General features: G+C 36.8%; 1 protein-coding gene across 1 annotated transcript in view; it reads right to left on the bottom strand.

Moving 5' to 3' along the window:
* The window catches only part of PCNX1 (pecanex homolog 1), a 156,816-nt gene that overhangs the window by 9,848 nt on the left and 128,315 nt on the right, over positions 1-18,653 (bottom strand). Inside the window, 6 exon segments of the mRNA XM_014457768.2 lie at positions 983-1,257; positions 2,117-2,347; positions 6,571-6,721; positions 7,435-7,535; positions 10,637-10,867; positions 13,111-13,364. Of these exon segments, the coding sequence (XP_014313254.2) occupies positions 983-1,257; positions 2,117-2,347; positions 6,571-6,721; positions 7,435-7,535; positions 10,637-10,867; positions 13,111-13,364 (1,243 nt within the window).

Here is an 18,653-nt window from a genome sequence, read left to right as displayed (position 1 = left end):
CTGCAGTACACCTGAGGGAGCTGCTGTAATGATTCCTCCTTCGTTCATTTGTCTATTTTTTATGTGTAACATGGACCAACTGTCCTGGTTTGCCCACAACTGTCTTGGTTTAAGCACTGAAAATCCTGCATCCTGGGAAACCCCACAGTCCCAGGCAAACAACACATATTTTTTGGAAAAAAAAAAAATTTCCTTGACACTACCCTGGCTTGTGTTCTTCCTTGTGTGTGGACAGGGACTGATGTTAAAATGGTGAAACCTTACTTACTCTTTAATGTTGGGTATTTCTAGAAGAATTTAAAAACACCTACTTGAGAGTTTATTGCTCTAATCCCAGATCCTGTTTTTCTTAAGCTCTGATTTAAGGATCTGAACAACTCTTAAGAAATTAAAAATATTATTCTGTGATTTTTTTTCTTTACTTGTCATCACATTATGATGTTCCTACACCATACACCACAATTTACTAGACAAAATGCAGAGAAAAACATCCCGTGCATTCTTGAAGACAGACTACAGATTTGAGCTTGGAGTGATGACTGGGTTGGGAAAATAGTATCTCTGCACTGTACAACCAGGAGTTTCCACATGAACTGTGCTCCCCCTACTGCTGGAACGGAATACAATAGGTAGAAGAAAGCAATCAATTTGCACAAGTTCCTCATGCTTTTCTGTAATTTGTCCTGTTTGTTGACCCACACATTCTAATAGCAGCAATATGCTGCAAACAGGTCAAAAACATTGAACAAAGGAAACTATTCAAAATTGTACTAAATGCTAAAGCAGTGGTTTTTCGCCAGAGTTGCACATTAGATTTACCTAATAAGAGCCTGAAGGTATATATACTCTGCTTCCTGAAGTTCAGATAAAATAGATTTATATTGTGCTGTGGCACCTGTATTTTCCCTACAAACTTTCCAGGTGGCACTAAAGCACACTGTCTAGCTCGAAGGTCAGGATACACCACCACCCAGTGGCTCACCTGTGCCAGGTTGACACTATGAAGTTTCTGATGTTTCCCAAACTGATAGGTCCCCCAAGAATTTCTTTAAGCTGTTCGTGGCTGTCAGAGTAAGAAGTTGTCAGGGGTGAGACAAAGATCGGGTAGCCAATAGGTTGATCACAAGATGAGTTTATCATGTTTCTCAGAGCCTGCTTTGCATTTTGGATGCTACCTCTCTCGGGGTTACGGTTCCGTAAAAATACAAGCTCCTGCTGTTGCCCCGCCCAAAGACCTCGGACACATTCCTTATTCACCTGAAAACCAGATCACATGGAAATTAGGTCATGGGGCCAAGAATGAAATTCATACAAACAGAAGCACAGAAATGGGAGGGATACAAAAGACATGACGACCAACTGTGAAAGGCAGGAAATAGGTCATGTCTGCACAGGAGTTAACCGTTTTCCATTGTCATGCACAGGCTGGTACACAGTAAGCACAGAGGACTTCTGCTCTGTCTTATAAAAATACCAAGTAAACTGTAGCCCATTTCATTTTCCAAATCAGTGAAGCACTGAATTCTGTAAATGAGATATTTTTTATAGAATCAGAGGTAACAATATTTTTAGTTTAAAGGATGTTTGTGACTTTGGGGCTTGATTAAATGAAGTAGTGAAAAAAATAACCTTAATAAATTATCAAAATAAAATTTCAGAGATTAAGCCTCTTAAAGTCCTAAGACGTTTAACAAAAAAAAAAACAAAAAAAACAAACAAACAAAAAACAACAAGCAAAGCCTAAGGAAATGTTAAAGTGAACCACTTACTGGCCAGTACAAGCTACAGAACTATTTTGCAACCTAGGAATCCCATCATATTAGCAATATGGAGGTAATGTTTAAGAGATTCTGCCCAAATAGCAAATGAAATAGATTTAAAAACTACCAAAACAGAAATAAGCAAAAATGTTAAGGCTTTATAGCGCTTGAGAAAATGTCAGAGGACAGACTAAATTATTGACAAAATAAATAAAACTAAGTGCTTATAAATAATAAATGCTAATGAAATATGGTCATTTTTTTTCTCCAAGAGTTTCAACTACTTTTTAAAAGTTTGGATAACGTTATCTAAGTTGCAATTTTTTCAGATGCAAATTAATGCCTCAAAAACTTACTTTAATGACCCTGAAGCTCAGGTAGCGTCTGTTGAGCATGATGACTTTATACTCGTTGGTGCCGTCATCCATGACATGCCGCAGGGCGAGCAAGGAGGGAGAGTTGGCGAGGACCGCACTCCGCCACGCAGGGTCGCCTTCGTGGGCTATTACGAGGTTTTTCTCATGAGATACAATGGCTTCATAGAGCACTGTGGGGTCATCGTACTCATCTGAAGAAGTGAAATGATCCTATACACAGGAATAAAATTTTTTTCTTTTTTTAGGAAAAGAAGAGAATGACTTCCAGGATGATATAAAAACTTCTATAGTTACTAAATCAATTACTAAATAAAAATTTCCTATTAGCACACAATATTATTAGACATAAAATATATGAAAAATACTCTAAAAATTTAAGTCCTGGTATTACCAGGTAAACCTAGGAAGCAGCTAAACCTCTTTGAGCCTCAGTTTTGATATTTGTGAGTGCCAGCATTATCTGCAAACCAACTTGGCAAGGTTGTTGTAAGAGTGAGATGAAATAGTGTATTGGAGGACTTTTTACATTATGAAGCATTATTCACATGCACAGTGAATGCTTTTATTATTCCATGTAGGCTAGCCCTCAGACTTGGATGTGCATTCTTGGGGATAGTGCCTTCTTGCTCCCCGTCACCTCCCCTTCAGACAGCACACACTTGAGTGAAAATTTATCAACCTCTCAATTACAAATGTGAAGGCAGCTGATGTAATATTTGCATTTCCTTAATAACACACCATTTCAGACATTCAGATTTGTGTTATAGTTGGTTAATTTATAGGTTTCTGAATGGGAGATACATTTCATATACTCCTTTGTTTCTTCCTTGCTACCTGCAATGGAATCTTGCACATGGTAATATTAAAAGCCTACTTATCAAATGAATGAATAGTTATTAGGTGAAGAGGTTGTTCAGGGAAGACTCCACTAGTTCCTCCAGGACTAGGAGCCTTCATCTGTTGTAAAGCTCACAACTATGAGCCATATCTCAATGAGTGAGAGGCAGGATAACATGGGTTTTAGAATCATCCTAGAGACGTGGCTCTATGTGAAAAGTGCCTGGTTAGTAAGAAACACAATTTTAGAGATTTTTTAATGTAGTTTTAGTTAGCTAACAGATGATCCTTTAACCGAAAATATAATATATATATATATATATATATAAAGATATGAAAAAATCAACTTGAGTGAGGGAAACAAAGAAAATATATAAAAATTGGAAAATATTTAGCTAAAATTTAGAGGATAGGGTTGCATTGAGGAATTTACAAAAGGAGTAGTTTTGCAGTAATGAGCTACATTTTTAGCTCTCTAAAATTGTTTAGAGAACAAAATTGTTTTTTAAAGTCGAGTCTGAGGTATGATTTACATACAACGAATGCCCCCACTCTAAAGGTAGTTAGCTGCCCTTTGACAAATATGCACACCCATGTAACCACTGCTAAGCCTAGCTAAGTCTAGATGTAGAACATTTCCATCACCCCAAAAGGTTCCTTCCTGCCTTTTGGCAGTCAATCTCTATATCCCAAGCAACCACTGATCTGCTTTCTGAATCTACAGATTCATTTCGCCTGCTTTAAATTTTATATAAATGAAACCATACAATATAGACTCTTCATATGTCTGACTTCTCTTGCTCTGCATAATGTGTGAGATTCATTCATGTTGTGGTGTCTCACAACAGTTCATTTTTTTGTCGTGTTAAGTAAACTTATTCTATCATGTGGCTATCCCATAATTTGTATGTTCATCCACTGACCGACATCTGAGTTGTTTCCAGTTCTGAGCTATTATGAGTAAAGCTGCTATGCACATTTGGTTTGTGTGGACATCTCCTTTTATTTTCTTGGGTAAATATCTAGGAGTAAAATTGCTGGGTCATATGGCAAGTATGCACTAATCCTTTCTTTTACTATATAAACCTATTGTCCACTTTTGTGGATTTTTGTGAGTATATAACATATGAACTTTGGGGATGACCAGTATTGATTTACGCATGTATCTTTTCCTGCCCAAGAGTCCCTCATGGACAATGCAATGCGTGACTAAAAGTGCTGGTCAATAAATGGGCGTTATTTGTTACTTTATAGGTCGATCTCTATCTTCCTCAAAGGCATACAGAATTACAAAACTCATCCAGGTTGCACCTGCGTTCTCTATGGCCTCCCCAGCCCTCATGGCTCCCGGCTGATTCCCCTGCCTCACCCTCCCTGTTTGTCACTGCTGTTGTCAGTCAAGCTAATGGTGAGAGGGTGCTGTTCCCAAGTGTGGGCCTGATCATAACGCAGAGAAGCTCTGTTACAGGCAACAGTGCCTCAGCCAGAGCGACATGGAGGGTACAGACTCTGAAGCAACAGGCAAGAGCACTCTAGCACGAGACTAGAGGCAGTGACCCAGGCATCAGAGGCTTTGGACCCTGTGCCTTGGCGTCTTCTCTGTCAGCGAGATGACACCGTCATAATGTTTAGGATGAACTGAGATGCCTGTCAGGAACTGTGAGATAACTATGCTGTGTAAAGAGATGATTCTTACATGGAGATATTTAATTGGTACCTTTTGAGAAACCTGATTTGAAAAACATTTTAGGGAGCATTTGAAATCTTGCTTCCCAGCATTGTAGTCAGTTTGGCTCAAATAAAATTTTATACAGTAAAAATTTCTTACAGGCTTAGGCAATTCATAGGACATCACAAGACAAAAGGAGAAATACCAGACAGAGAAAAACAAAATAAATAAAAATTTTAAGTTATAGTTATTACCTTTTTCTTTTACATACATTTAATTTTGTCTCAAACTCTAAAGCTAGTCTGAAGATAACTTTATTTGATCCCAAATATATATATTTCCCCATCATCCTCACAATAGAATTCCATTTTTCAGAGATTTTTCAAATAATATATCCCTTATTAGAAATGCTCCTAAATTAACATGGGACATAAACTTCATTCCAGTACTTTAGACCACAGTAAGACCACTTGAAGAGTTATTCACCTTTTATTTGGGGGGGGGGGGGGTGAGGGGGAGGGTTTCAATCAGCTGTGAGCACAGCAGATGCATTTTAATGAGTCTTATCATGTGGTCTCTATCATCAGATCTGAGTACTACTGTCAAGTGGAATGAACAGAGCAGCAAGTGCCAGTACAGCAAGTCCTCGAATGGCGTGGTTTCATTATAATGTTGATGATCCCGGCCAGGGCCGCTGTCTGTAGAGTGTGCACATCCTCCCCACGTCTGCGTGGTTTTCTCCAGGTACTCGTTTCCTCCCACTTCCTAAAGCTGTGCATGTGAGGGGAACTGGTGTGTCTCCACTGTCCCCATCTAAGTGGGCATGGGTGTGGCTGTGTGTGGGCGCTGTCATTTAATGTCCAGGGTGGGTGCCTGCCTTGACCCCTGAGCTTCTGGGAGAGGCTCCAGCCACCTGCGACCCTGAAATGGCATAATCAGGCTGGAAAATAACTACCTTACTTGTTTTTATTCATCTTTCTTAAATACTAGAGGCCCGATGCATGAAATTTGTGCAAGAGTAGGCCTTCCTTGCCCCAGCTGCCGGCACCGGCTTCCCTCCAGCACCAGGGACCCAGGCTTCCCTTGCAGCCCTGGCTTTGTCCAGAAGGTCGTCTGGAAGGATATCCGGAAGGACGTCAGGTCTAATTAGCATGTTATGCTTTTATTATTATAGATATGTAATAGTTCACATTTACTTCAATGTTTAATACTAGAAGTGTTTTGAATCTTTACTTAGATGTTTGGTGATGTTTCGGTGACCAGAAATATGCCATAGGAACTGTTGTTTATAACAATTAGCCTGTGGGAAAACTGGTTTCGTCATGTCATTTCACTTAATGTTGCAGTTTCCAAGAATCTATTGACAACATTAAGTGAGGCCTTATTGTACTTAATTTCAAAATATATTCTCAAAGTGATCCAGGACAATATGCATTGTGAGGCCTCATTTTAATTTTTTTTACCCTCCTAGGATTAAACTAGGGCTAAATCTTTCCTCACCATCTATTATTCTATATAGCTAAGTGAAACTCACAGTTCAGTAACAGCAGCATTGAGGAGACTTCTGAGATGCTGCTGCACTGCACTGAGAGTCACCTAACCATCACACGGAAGAGGTGTGCATTACAACCACATGACGTCAAAGCAAGTATCGCAGGGCCAAAGGCTTGTTTCCAGTTTGTCACTCACTGCTTGCACTTGTCCTAAAGCTCATGCCCAGATCGGTCAGCCTCTAACATTAATATTCAAATTTACTGGTAGAAACATAGGTTCGGGATTCTAAGATAGAGCATCTTGCCATGAATCATGTTTTTCTTTGTTTCAAATTAGAATATTTCTCAAAAGGTTCCTAAGAAACTTAACTTGGAAGTCAAGTGAAGAAGCACAATTAACTAGTAGCAAAGGATTAGGAATTTTCTCTTCTTACCTGATGAAGTTTAATGGACATACGGATTCCAGGGACTACTACTTTTCTTAGTAATTCCATGTCAGCGAAGATCCATTCATCTCGAATTGAAGAAATACGGAAATCTCCCTTAAACAGGGCATGCAATCCATAGAGGAATGACTCTAAATTACTGTTAAGATTGGAGATAAAACATTTACATGTTTTGACAATGGTCTTCCGTTACATTGATTCTTACATCTGGTTGTGCATCACAATCATGAGAGAGTGTTTTAAAAATAGATATTTCAAGAACTAATGTCAGAACCCCTAAAGCAGAATTATGAGGAATAGGGCCTTTTGACCTGGGACTGCGGTTTATGAACCACTATAATAGAGTCCATAAAACTAAACAACAGGCAAAGAGTATGTAAGTTAAAAGATAGTAAGGAAGGGCTAGTGGAAAAGATGAAAATTTAAAATATATGGCACTTCTTAATTCGAATTCATTCAGATGCATATGTCAAGAAATACAGTTTATATTTAGAGTTCCAAAATCTAATGTACAACTATATTCAAAGTATAAATGCTCTGGCAAAAACTGCAGTGAAGGATGAAAAAATTTAAAAAAAGGTAAATTGTTAGAAAAAGAGATGTTATGGGGTGATTATTTTTTAAATGTCTCAAATCTATTAAATTTTATCAATAGTTGCCTACATATATGTCAATTTTAAAAGCCAGTTCTGTTAACCACTTAGAACTCAACTATATTCAGCAAAAAGATCTATGTAACATCTGAAGAGACTTTTGCAATAAATTAGCACAGTACGCTTCCATGAAAGACGATTCCAGACTTAGATCATACAGCTTCCCACACTCCCTTCCTAAAAACAGAAATGCCAGTACCTGGACATATGGTGGGATGCAGTCCCCAGAGCTCTTCGTCCCAGAACACAGAGTCCATAACAAAGAGTCACCAGGGAGGAATCTTTGTCCACATCCAGTGGCTTAAAAAAATAAACAACAACAAAAAAGAAAGAAAAGACAGGGTGAAGGAGACCTTAAGGTACAAATTTCTAGTTGCAAAATAAATAAGTCATGGGGATTTAATGTAGTGACTATACGTAGCAATACCATATTGCATATTTGGAAGTTGTTAAGAGAGATCTTAAAAGTTCTCATCACAAGGGAAAAAAATTATAACTATGTGTGATCATTGAAGTTAACTAGATTTATGATGACTATTTTGCAATATATACAAATACAAAATCATTATGATGTACTCCTGAATGTCAATTATACCTCAAAAAAAAGAAAAACAAAGAATGTTAATAATCAAAAGGGTATATATGTATTTATCAAATCAGAATATATCTATTTAATGAATCAGAGAGATTAAGAAACTCAACTAGTCTCTACCTCCTCAGATAAGTTTTAATGAAAAGAAACAACAAAACACTATATGAGGAGGGTCTTTGGAATCTTTAAATAAAATCTAATACTTTATAATACCAGGATGTAAAAAAAAAAAAAAAGAACCAGGTATAAAGTACTTAGATGTTTAGCTAAGATCCTAATACTCTATCGAAGAACCCCGTTGCCATACAGAGTTACAAAACTTCATTTCCTCGTGGTAAGAACTCTAAGATCTACTCTAACAACTCAGGAGGGTACTGCCTCGATAATGGGAGAAAAATCAGCTCCAGACTAATGGCTGGTCCCTCCTAAGAAAGCCTAAAAGCAAGCTCAGAAAAGATCCAACTGTCCCCAAAGAATTTAACTGTCACAGAGTTAAGGTCAAGAATATTTATAGGACTACAAAAATATTCAGCACCCATCAAGGTAAAATTCATAAAGTCCAATAAAAAATTGTCAGGCATGTGAAGTAGCAGAAAAATATGACCCATAAAAGAATAACCAATTAATCACTCACTCAATCAAAATTGTCCCAAAATCGACACAAGATGTCAGAATTAGTTAATAAGGACATTGAAAATGTTATTACAACTGTTCAAAAAGATAGCGGAATGACATCATGCGAGGTAGAAACATGAAAGATTTATACAAAAGACAAGTTAAACCTCAAGAGATACCAAAAATGCAATGTTTGAGATTAAAAAAAAAATGCTGCACGAGATTAACGGCATATTAAACAATGCAGAAGAAAAAGTAAGTGATTTTAAAATATAGCAACAGAAACTTTGCAAAATTCAACAAAGAGATAAAAGAGACTGAAAAAGGCATCAGTGAGCTGTAGGACATCAGGCAGCCTAATATGAATATAACTGGAGTTTCCAAAAAAGGGAAGAGGAGGACAGAAAAAAAATGTTTGAAAAAATAATGGCTGAAATATTTCCAAATCTGATGAAAACTATGTACTTAAGACTAAAGCAGGTACTACATCTAAAGACAGTCAGTGTGTACACCCAGACCACAATAAAGATGCTAGTTGTCCAGGTGGCTCACTATGCTCTGAGACATAGAGTAATCTTGTACCTAGGTGGTTCAACTACACCAGACTTTGCTTGGAAAGCAACAGTGGTGGTAGGAATTAGCTTTTGGAACCACAGGCCTTGCTTGGTATTGTGATTGTGTTACATGGAGTCTAACTAGGAGAGCATCATAGCCATGAGGGCCATGAGACCTAGAAGGAAAGTTGCAGTTGATGAAGTCTATAGCTCACCTTATTTTTAGGATAAGACAAGTTATCCTGAAGTGTGATTAGGAACCAAATGAATTACAATCAACCTAGGTGAAACAAATTTTGGATCCTCAGCCTAGACCCGTGGTCAGCAAACTGCGGCTCGCGAGCCACATGCAGCTCTTTGGCCCCTTGAGTGTGGCTCTTCCTAAGCCTTAGGAGTACCCTAATTAAGTTAATAACAATGTACCTACCTATATAGTTTAAGTTTAAAAAATCTGGCTCTCAAAAGAAATTTCAATCGTTGTACTGTTGATATTTGGCTCTGTTGACTAATGAGTCTGCTGACCACTGGTCTAGGCCAAGCACGTCAAACTCAAAGGCTAACATGGGCCAAATAAACAAGGTTTAAGTTTCTGTGGGCCGCAAAAAAAACAAAAGCTTCAATTTTCATAGAAACGTAGGTTTATTTCAATAGAGACATGCTGAATACAAAGGGCTGAAATAAATGAGTAATTGTTAACATAAAATAATAGAACATTTTAATAAAAATTAATATTTTTTCTTGAACATTAACTTACCAGACACTGAATAACTGCATAAATTAATAAGCGTAACACAAATAAACCTATTTTTCTTGTTCTGCTAAAGTGAAATATTTCCTGTTGTGCACATCAAACAAGTCAGTACAAGACTAATGACGTGGCAATCAGCTGCTAAAATATGCGCTGCTAGTATTAGTGGAGAGAAATGGTGCGCCTGCGTGTAAGGCACGTAAGGGAAATGAATGCAACACGATTATAGTAATCAGTCACTAGCGAACGTTTTAGTTTGTTATTAATAATTATGTATAATAGGATATTGTAAAAGTTAAGTTATGACATTTTTATTAAAATGTTTCTTACATACCATTATATTGGCTGGGCTGCAAAAATATTCGCATGCGGCCCGCGAGTTTGACATGCTTGGTCTAGGTGAACAGTCATACTGCCCACATTTCAAGTGTTTAACCATAGCCAGATGTGGTGGTTTAGTAACTACCACACTGGATCAGCACAGGACATTTCCATCATCACAGAAAATGCTATTAGACTGCACTGGTTTAGACTTTGAATTTGGTTTGCATTTGGGACAAAGATATTAAATTATTCTGGTGTGTGAGAGTGTGTGTGTGAGGTGCTGCAAAATGTAGAATTTAAGGAGCTGCCTATGACCTGTAACCTAATTTTGTGTATACGTATGTGCACACACAAGACGGAGGCCACGCTAATTAGAGGGTGAGATTATGACCCTGCAGGTGAAAGAACGAGGCAGAGTTGTTTTGGCAGAGTTGGTTAGTTTGGCCCAACCATACTGAACCAGACAGGTCAGAAATAGGAAGGCCTGGAAAAACTGACCTCATAATGAAAAGACAGTCTTCCCATCTTTAGAAAAACGGACTCAGAGTTATAAATGAAGTAACTCTACCTTTGCCCTTCGGGAAGAGCAATACTCGATCCAGTTGAGGTAAATCACACAGAAACTCTCCCTGGATATGCCCGCCAGTCGATGGTCATAGTCTTCATCAATGTTGGGATTAAATGTCGGGTCCACATCCACATAATTTCGATCCGCGTACAGACGTAGTCCCTCCTGCATTGTCTCATTAGCTAGCCACTCTTCTAGCTTAGAAGAGGTTGTAACATAATAGATGATTCCCTAATGAGGAAAAGATAAAAGCAAAAATTTGAGCTAAATCACATTTGAATTAATTTCAATCTTCAGTAAATAAATTCCAACTGTTTATATTGACAATACAAATCAAAAATATATTATTCTGGCTCAATATTATAAATATACATCTTAAGAATGCTATAATAGTATGTACCTCAGGTCTTCCTGGATGAAAACAACATTTAATTTAATACTTTTAAAATTACAACCCACAAATTCAGCAAGGCAACTTCAAAAATAATTCTAGTTTACTGATTTTGGGGCTTTTGAATTTAGAATCTTTTAAGAGAGGTGAAAAGCCTTTATTGTGGTGCAGTGCTTTTGAAAATTTTCTTATAGAAAACTACTAAATCATCCTGTTATCCTAGCTGAAGTTATAGAAATATATCTAACTAGAGGCCTGATGCCCGAAATTCGTGCAAGGGGCTCGACCCTCGCAGCCCCGGCTTCATCCGGAAGGTCATCTGGAAGGTCATTCGGCTGTCCGATCTAATTACGCTTTTATTATTACAGATGATAAAGCAATAGAAATATACATACTTAGAGACAGAAAATGCCACACACACACGTAAAATTTGTAAAATCAATCTATCTTCCTGAGGTTGTGTTTAACAAAACATTAAATAGAAGACTCAAGGTTCACCCCAGTCAGCACAAGTAAGGTGGCATATATAGGTAACAACACAAAATATGAAAAATTCAGATAAGGGTCATTAAAATTTAGCACATATTTTCCTCCTGAAAATATTGGCTTTGCCTGCAAGCTCCCAAATCATAACCATGATGTACTTCTGCAAAATCTTTAGCAAAAACAAACAAAAAAACAACAAAAAACCCCCTTGTGTAGTATAGAACTAACCCTGCCCAAAGAGTTTTGGGCTTTGCACTTGGGTCCTGGGAAGTAAGCTCTGAAAGAGTTTTTGTTCACCTGGAGGCTTAGAGCTTTGACCTCTAGAGGGGCTGGAGACTAAAGTTGGACATGTAGGTGCCCAATCACATCTAAGTGATTTCACTCCAAAAAAAACTCTTCACCCTGAGGCCCAGGTGAGCTTCCCTGATTGACAACACTCTGTGAGTATTATCACACACTTGGCAGGAGAAACAGGCATTGTTGGTGCAATTCCACTGGGAGAGGACAACTGGAAGCTCATGCCTTGGTATCTCTGGACTCTGCCCTATGTGCCTACTTGGTTGATCTTAATCTGTATCCTTCCACCTTAATAAATCCTACCTGTGAGTATAATGGCTCTGCTGAGTTCTGTGAGTCCTTATAGCAAACTATTGAACCTGAGTGATCTTGGTGACCTCTCAAATCTTGCAATACTTTTATTCAGCTTGTTGAAAGTAGTGCAAAGCAGTGGTTAACAGCAAGGGCTTAGGAGTCAGACAAGCCTAGATTTTAAATCCCTAACTTTACTTGCTAGTTAGAGATCTGTGGGCAAGTAGACTTCTAATTCTTAATTTGTTTATTTGTAAAAAAGGGATGTAATATTACTTTAGAGCAGTGGTCGGCAAACTCATTAGTCAACAGAGCCAAATATCAACAGTACAACGATTGAAATTTCTTTTGAGAGCCAAATTTTTTAAACTTAAACTATATAGGTAGGTACATTGTTATTAACTTAATTAGGGTACTCCTAAGGCTTAGGAAGAGCCACACTCAAAGGGCCAAAGAGCCGCATGTGGCTCGCGAACCGCAGTTTGCCGACCACTGCTTTAGAGAATTAGGTAAGATACATGTATGCGTATGTGTGTGTATAGTCCTCAGCATACTACTTTAGAGAATTAGGTAAGATACATGTATGTGTATGTGTGTGTATATTTCTCAGCACAGTGCCTAGAACATATGAGCTACAAATGGTAGCTACTAATATTAATGAACAATGAATAAGTTTCACTAAAGAAAAAAACAGAGGAAACCTTCATAGGTATAATTTAGTGACTATACTGGATACTAGAGAATTGAAATCACTATACAGAAGCAAAGCACAAGTTAAAAAATTTATATATATATAAATATATATATATATATATATATATAAAAAATTTATATATATATATATAAAAAATATATATATAAAAAATTTATATATATATAAAATATATATATATATATATAAAAAATTTATATATATATAAAAAATTTATATAATATATATAAAATTTTATATATCTTTTTCAAGAAGAGTCTTCAGTTACTAGAAGAGCTAAGTAGGTGCATACCCTACCTTGACATAGTAAGTGGTGAGTACTTTTCGAAGATCAAAGACTTGAAGCATAGAAGCAGCACTGTTGTCAGTGATGCTGTAACCCTCCAGAATGTACTTGGTGACTATGACTTCCCAGGCCAGCCAGCGCTGGCTAAATGCAGCATTGAATGACAGCACATGAGGAACATGGCCGGGTTCACAACAGCAAAACCCTTCATCTTCTTCCACACCTTCAGTTATAGCCTCTACTTCCCGCTGTTGACAGTAAGTACCTTAAAAAAAGAGAGACAGAGACCACTTACAAAGGGAGGACAAAATCATAAAGTGGGAAAACAAATGCTTTAAAGACAAGAAATCTAGAGAGAAGACCGTTTATAGCAAATGAAAGTATGTGACTGATTGCCTTAGAATGGTCATTAACAAACGGCAGCAAGCTCCTGAGACCAGGCACACTGTATATTCATCTCCTACAGAATCACATGCATTAGCACATTCAAGGTTCTGAGGGTTTGTACCGTAGAGTAACTAACCTCCTTCATTTTTATTCACCAATTCCCAAACTTTTCAAATTGGGTTTATAACTGCATTCCTATCAAATGAAGACCAAATAAGTAAAGGTATATCTCATGAGGGTTGTGTTAATTCTGAAAAGGAAGAGTGGAATGAGAAACGAATCATCCCAGGGCACCTAATACAGATGGACATGCAGAACTCAAAAGAATGAAAGCTGTTTACCAGCATCATGTCCACGCTGCAAGCCAATATGTTATATACATCCTGCTTATTTGGCTGTATAACTAGTAACAGTTCATTATAATTTAATGTTAAATACATAATTAAAATTTTTCTGTTGCCAATTCCAATAATATGGATAAGATTACATAACTGGCATTTGAGTTTTACCTGCTGATACAAGTTTCAATTATGTATGTATGAAGACTGATTATTCTGCACTAGCAAACAATGCTTTGAAGTTACATTCTTTTATACAAGATACTCATCAAACAACCATCCTCTGCATTAGTGTTATTGAAGTAAAAATACAAAATTAGATTAAATATTGAATTAGACTCACAGCAATCTAATACTAGCAAAATATCACCCATCACACTGATGTTAATTTTTATTTTGTTATGTGGTCTTGCTTCTATTTAATTTGTAAATTCTTTATATTATATGAGAACTTAAATATATTAAATTGAATTATAATAAAAATAACAAGTGGCACTATACACTTTTTTTCCTTTAGAGAGAATGTATATACCATCCATGTTTAAAACACATCGCTTTGAAAGAAAAAGGTGCCAGGAAACCTAGTCCGACATGGTGGTGGTGGTGGTGTGATAAAAGATATGCTGAATAGGTAAGCTTAACCAACCTAATAAAATGTATGATTAGTTCTCTAGAACCATCAGCAATTTTATTATTTTCTACTTTAATTATATTGGCAAACACTTCCAAAATAATGACACATTGTAGTAACAAGAAAAACTGTCTTGAACTTGACAATAACAGAAATGCCTGCTGTAGTTGATGATTGCCCATGATATGACTATATACATACATATATATTTTCTTTCAGAATAGGAACATATGTAATCTTATAAAGTATTCTTCAAAGAAGTAACGGAAATAAAATTTAATCAAATGTCCTTTGGCATCTTTCGAGAGAATCATATTACATTGTTTACTGTGATCTATTAAAAGAAGATGAATTCTACTAATATGCTATTTTAGTACTTAAATTAACTTAAAAGGACCAATTACTAAATTGGTGAGGGGTACTTAAAGTATTGCTGGGTTTTGCTTATTCTGGGTTCTGAGGATTTTTTCATTGATAGTCATCATAAGTGAACTAAACTATAATTACATGTTTAGCCAGTTTGATCATCTTCTGGTATCAATATTACACTGATTTTGTAAAAAGTCTTGAGAAACTGTCCTTCTTTATCCATGGGCTAGAATAGATTAGAGAGGTAGGAAGAATCACTCAATTTCTAGAAGGAACTTCCTGAGCCTGGGTTTTTTAAACTGTGGCATGAAGTTGGGTCTATTCCTTAGGTTTGATATTCGTTTTATTACTTCCTTATATTGACTTTATCCTCTTCTTTGGAAGGCAGTCAAAGGTTTTTAACTAAAGGAATTAACACGAAGAGCTATATTTGTGCAGATCACTTTGACAGTGGCTTTTAGAGAAGAGATGTGGCAAGAGGGTTCTGACTTTTACTCAGGAGACACAGGGACCTTGTTCAGAGTAGCAGAAAGTTAATAAGGTATGAATTAACACAGGATATTTTTACTTTGCCAAACAAACCCCAAGAATATTTTCTAGCCCTAGCCTGTTTGGCTCAGTATATAGAGCTTTGCCCTGTGGACCGAAGGGTTCTGGGTTCGATTCCGGTCAAGGGCACGTACCTCAGTTGCAGGCTCCTTCCTGGTCCGCGCCCTGGTCAGGGTGCATGCAGGAGGCAACCAATCGATGTGTTTCTCTCACATCAATATTTCTCTCTGTCTTTCCCTCTCTCTTCCATTGTCTCTAAAAATCAATGGAAAAATATCCTCAGGTGAGGATTAAAAAAAACACAAAAGAACCCAAAATAATATTTTCTACTTCAACATACCCAAGTAATACATTTTGCTTCGAAAATTAAGGCAACAACAAAAAGAAAACAAGCACAGGAATTGATATTAATAATTGAAAACAGAATTTTGAGACTTGGAAAGGGATTCTACAATATTTACGAGGATCTACTACCAATTACCTAGATCTTTCAGTCACTTAATAGTGAAGATAACTGGTAAAATAAATAAATAAATAAAAATTATGAAAACTAGATATGTTAGAATTAATTTGAGTAAAAAATGAAAGAAATCCAATTAGCATAATTTTTTTTTACCTATAATGTTTGACTTAGAAAACTGTACTTGGTAGAAGTAACTTTTATACATAAAAAGTTTACACCATAGAAGCTGTAATCAGACAATTCCGATAGAAAAAATGAACTGGTAACTCAAATCTTGACATAAATTTACATAGAAAAGAATCTTGAAAAATGAAATAAATATGAGGAAAACAGATCAAGAAATTTGTTTAGTTAAATGTCACTTAAAACTTAGCATCCACAAGAAGAGACACTAAAATCGAAGGACTTAAATTGGCTTAATGGAATTTACCAGAAAACACATAAAAATGCTCAGCAGATCCAAATATCTGCCTGGCAAAATACTGACACTCTTGACTAATATTTTGAGGGGTCAAAGGTAGCTACAAGGGGGCCAATGTTGTGAAGGAAAGAAGTTCTGGAATAAAGAGAAAGGAGAAAAAGCTCTATATTTACATTAATGATTCTATAAAGTTAAATATGAATTATATGCTAACTGCAGTGATAGGTGCTGGACACATAATGATGAATGAAGCAGGTCTGATTCCTGCTCTTGAGGAGCTTATAATATACAGCAAAGGCTTACAAAATACAACCTTGAGCCTGGCTGGCGTGGCACAGTGGTTGAGTGTGGACATGTGAACCAGGAAGTCACGATTTGATTCACGCTCAAGCCCCAGTGTGGGTTGTGTAGGAGTCAACTGATCAATGATTCTCTCTCATCATTGATGTTTCTATTTCTCTCTCCCCTCTCCCTTCCTTTCTGAAATCAATAATATACATATATTTTTAAAAATAACCTTGAGCCAAACTCAAGCCAAGAGTGATTTTTAAAGGGTTGTTTAGAAGACAAATATGTAACAGAGAATGTACATAGGCCCAAAAGTTTATAAACACAAATAAACATAAAATTAAAACTATGCTACGCACTAAGGAGCTAAAAACAGAGTAATAATAGAGATAATCATGTAGGACAGGTGGTTAGAGAAGGCTTCTCTGAAAAATTGACATTTAAGCTATTACTTAAAGATAATTATAGGATTAGCCAGATGTGAGGTTGGTGGGAAGAGGGGGAATGGTTGGTACTTTCTGGGCAAAGGGAAAGGCAATAGGAGTCCTTAGTAAGGAATTTAGCAAGAATCTGGCAAGAGAGTGAGGAGGTGATACAAAAAGCCAGGCTGGAGACACTGGCAGAGGCCAGATCACGCATGCTGCAGGGCATGTTAAGAAGTTGAATTCTATTTTAAATGTAATGGGAAACCATTAAAAAACTTAAGCATGGAAGGAACATTGATCAAGTTTGCCTTTTAAAAAAGTCACTACAGCTGACTAAAGAATTACAGGTACCCCTCGCTATCCACATCCAGCAAGAATTCAGGTAGTAAGAGGTACTTACTATGTTCCCAACTTGGTTTGATTTGAATTTTGTTTGGCAAACAATAAGAATTTGGATGGCAAAGGATTTATCCAAAATTTTATTTGAAACTCCTTGGTACCAGACAGTGAAAGTTGGGAGACTGACAGAATTTGGATCAAATTTTCTTTGGAGAATTGCTTTCTCTCTTTTTTTGAAATCCTCACCCAATGATATGTTTTTATTGATTTTGGAGAGAGAGGAAGGGAGGGAGAGAGAGAAAAACACATCAATGTGAGAGAGAAACATCGATCAGTTGCTTCTCCTACGTACCCCAAAGGGGAACAGAACCTGCAACCTAGGTACGTGCCCTGCCCGGGAATCAAACCCACAACCTTTTGGTGTATGGGACAATGCTCCGACCACCTGAGCCACCCAGCCAGGGCATGATTTGGAGAATTTCTGATCAATATAGTAGATTGAGCAAATAATAAAAAGGACCCCCTTCCAATTCACACACACAGGAATGCTAGATAAAATACCCTCCCACACATATTTGTTAAAAAAATAAAAAAGTTAAAGTTTAAAAGCAAAGGTGAAATCTTCAGGTGCCAACAATTTAAAAAGAAGCTGAAGTCATAGCAGTGGTTGGTGTAGTGGTGAGTGGGTGCTGACTCTTGATGAGTCTAGTTGGATTAGATTTGAATAGCACTAGATAAGACTCTAGAAGAGTTGGAATTAAGGTCCATAAGACAAGAATAGAAGAACGAGAGAGAGAGAGAATGAGCCACAAATAGATTACAAATGAGTAACAAACATCAACATTTACTGCCTTAATCTGAGTGTGTTTCACAAGTAAACTCTTATTTCCCATGAATGGAGTAACTTTAGAGAAGCACTTGTTCCATTAACAAAAGATATTATATGACATTTGTTATGTGATTCTACACCACAATAGGGTGTAAGTCTGATTTGATCCTCTATCTAGTCAAATGCTTCTTATTTCTTATTTCAGGTTAAAAGCACACAAGGCACTTCTTAGAATACATCAAAACAGCTTAGATGCTCTCTCTAAAAAGTCCAAATGTTCACTAGATTGGAAAGATATACATTAATAGGATGTTCTTCAATTCCTAAAAAACATATTTCTATTCATACTTACAAGATATTCAACTTATAGCACTAGATAACATCAAGTTGATGTTTCTGAATGCATGATTTTCTGTGTATAAATAGTTTCATTTGTCTTATACGAAACTGTTTAGGGCTGGTGAAGGAACGGGGAGTAACTGCTTAACGGGTGTGGGATTTTACTTTGGGGAGAT

The sequence above is a fragment of the Myotis lucifugus genome, unplaced genomic scaffold, assembly GCF_000147115.1.
Source record: "Myotis lucifugus unplaced genomic scaffold, Myoluc2.0 scaffold_85, whole genome shotgun sequence".
Lineage (NCBI taxonomy): Eukaryota > Metazoa > Chordata > Mammalia > Chiroptera > Vespertilionidae > Myotis > Myotis lucifugus.
This window is presented reverse-complemented; position numbering and strand designations above follow the sequence as displayed.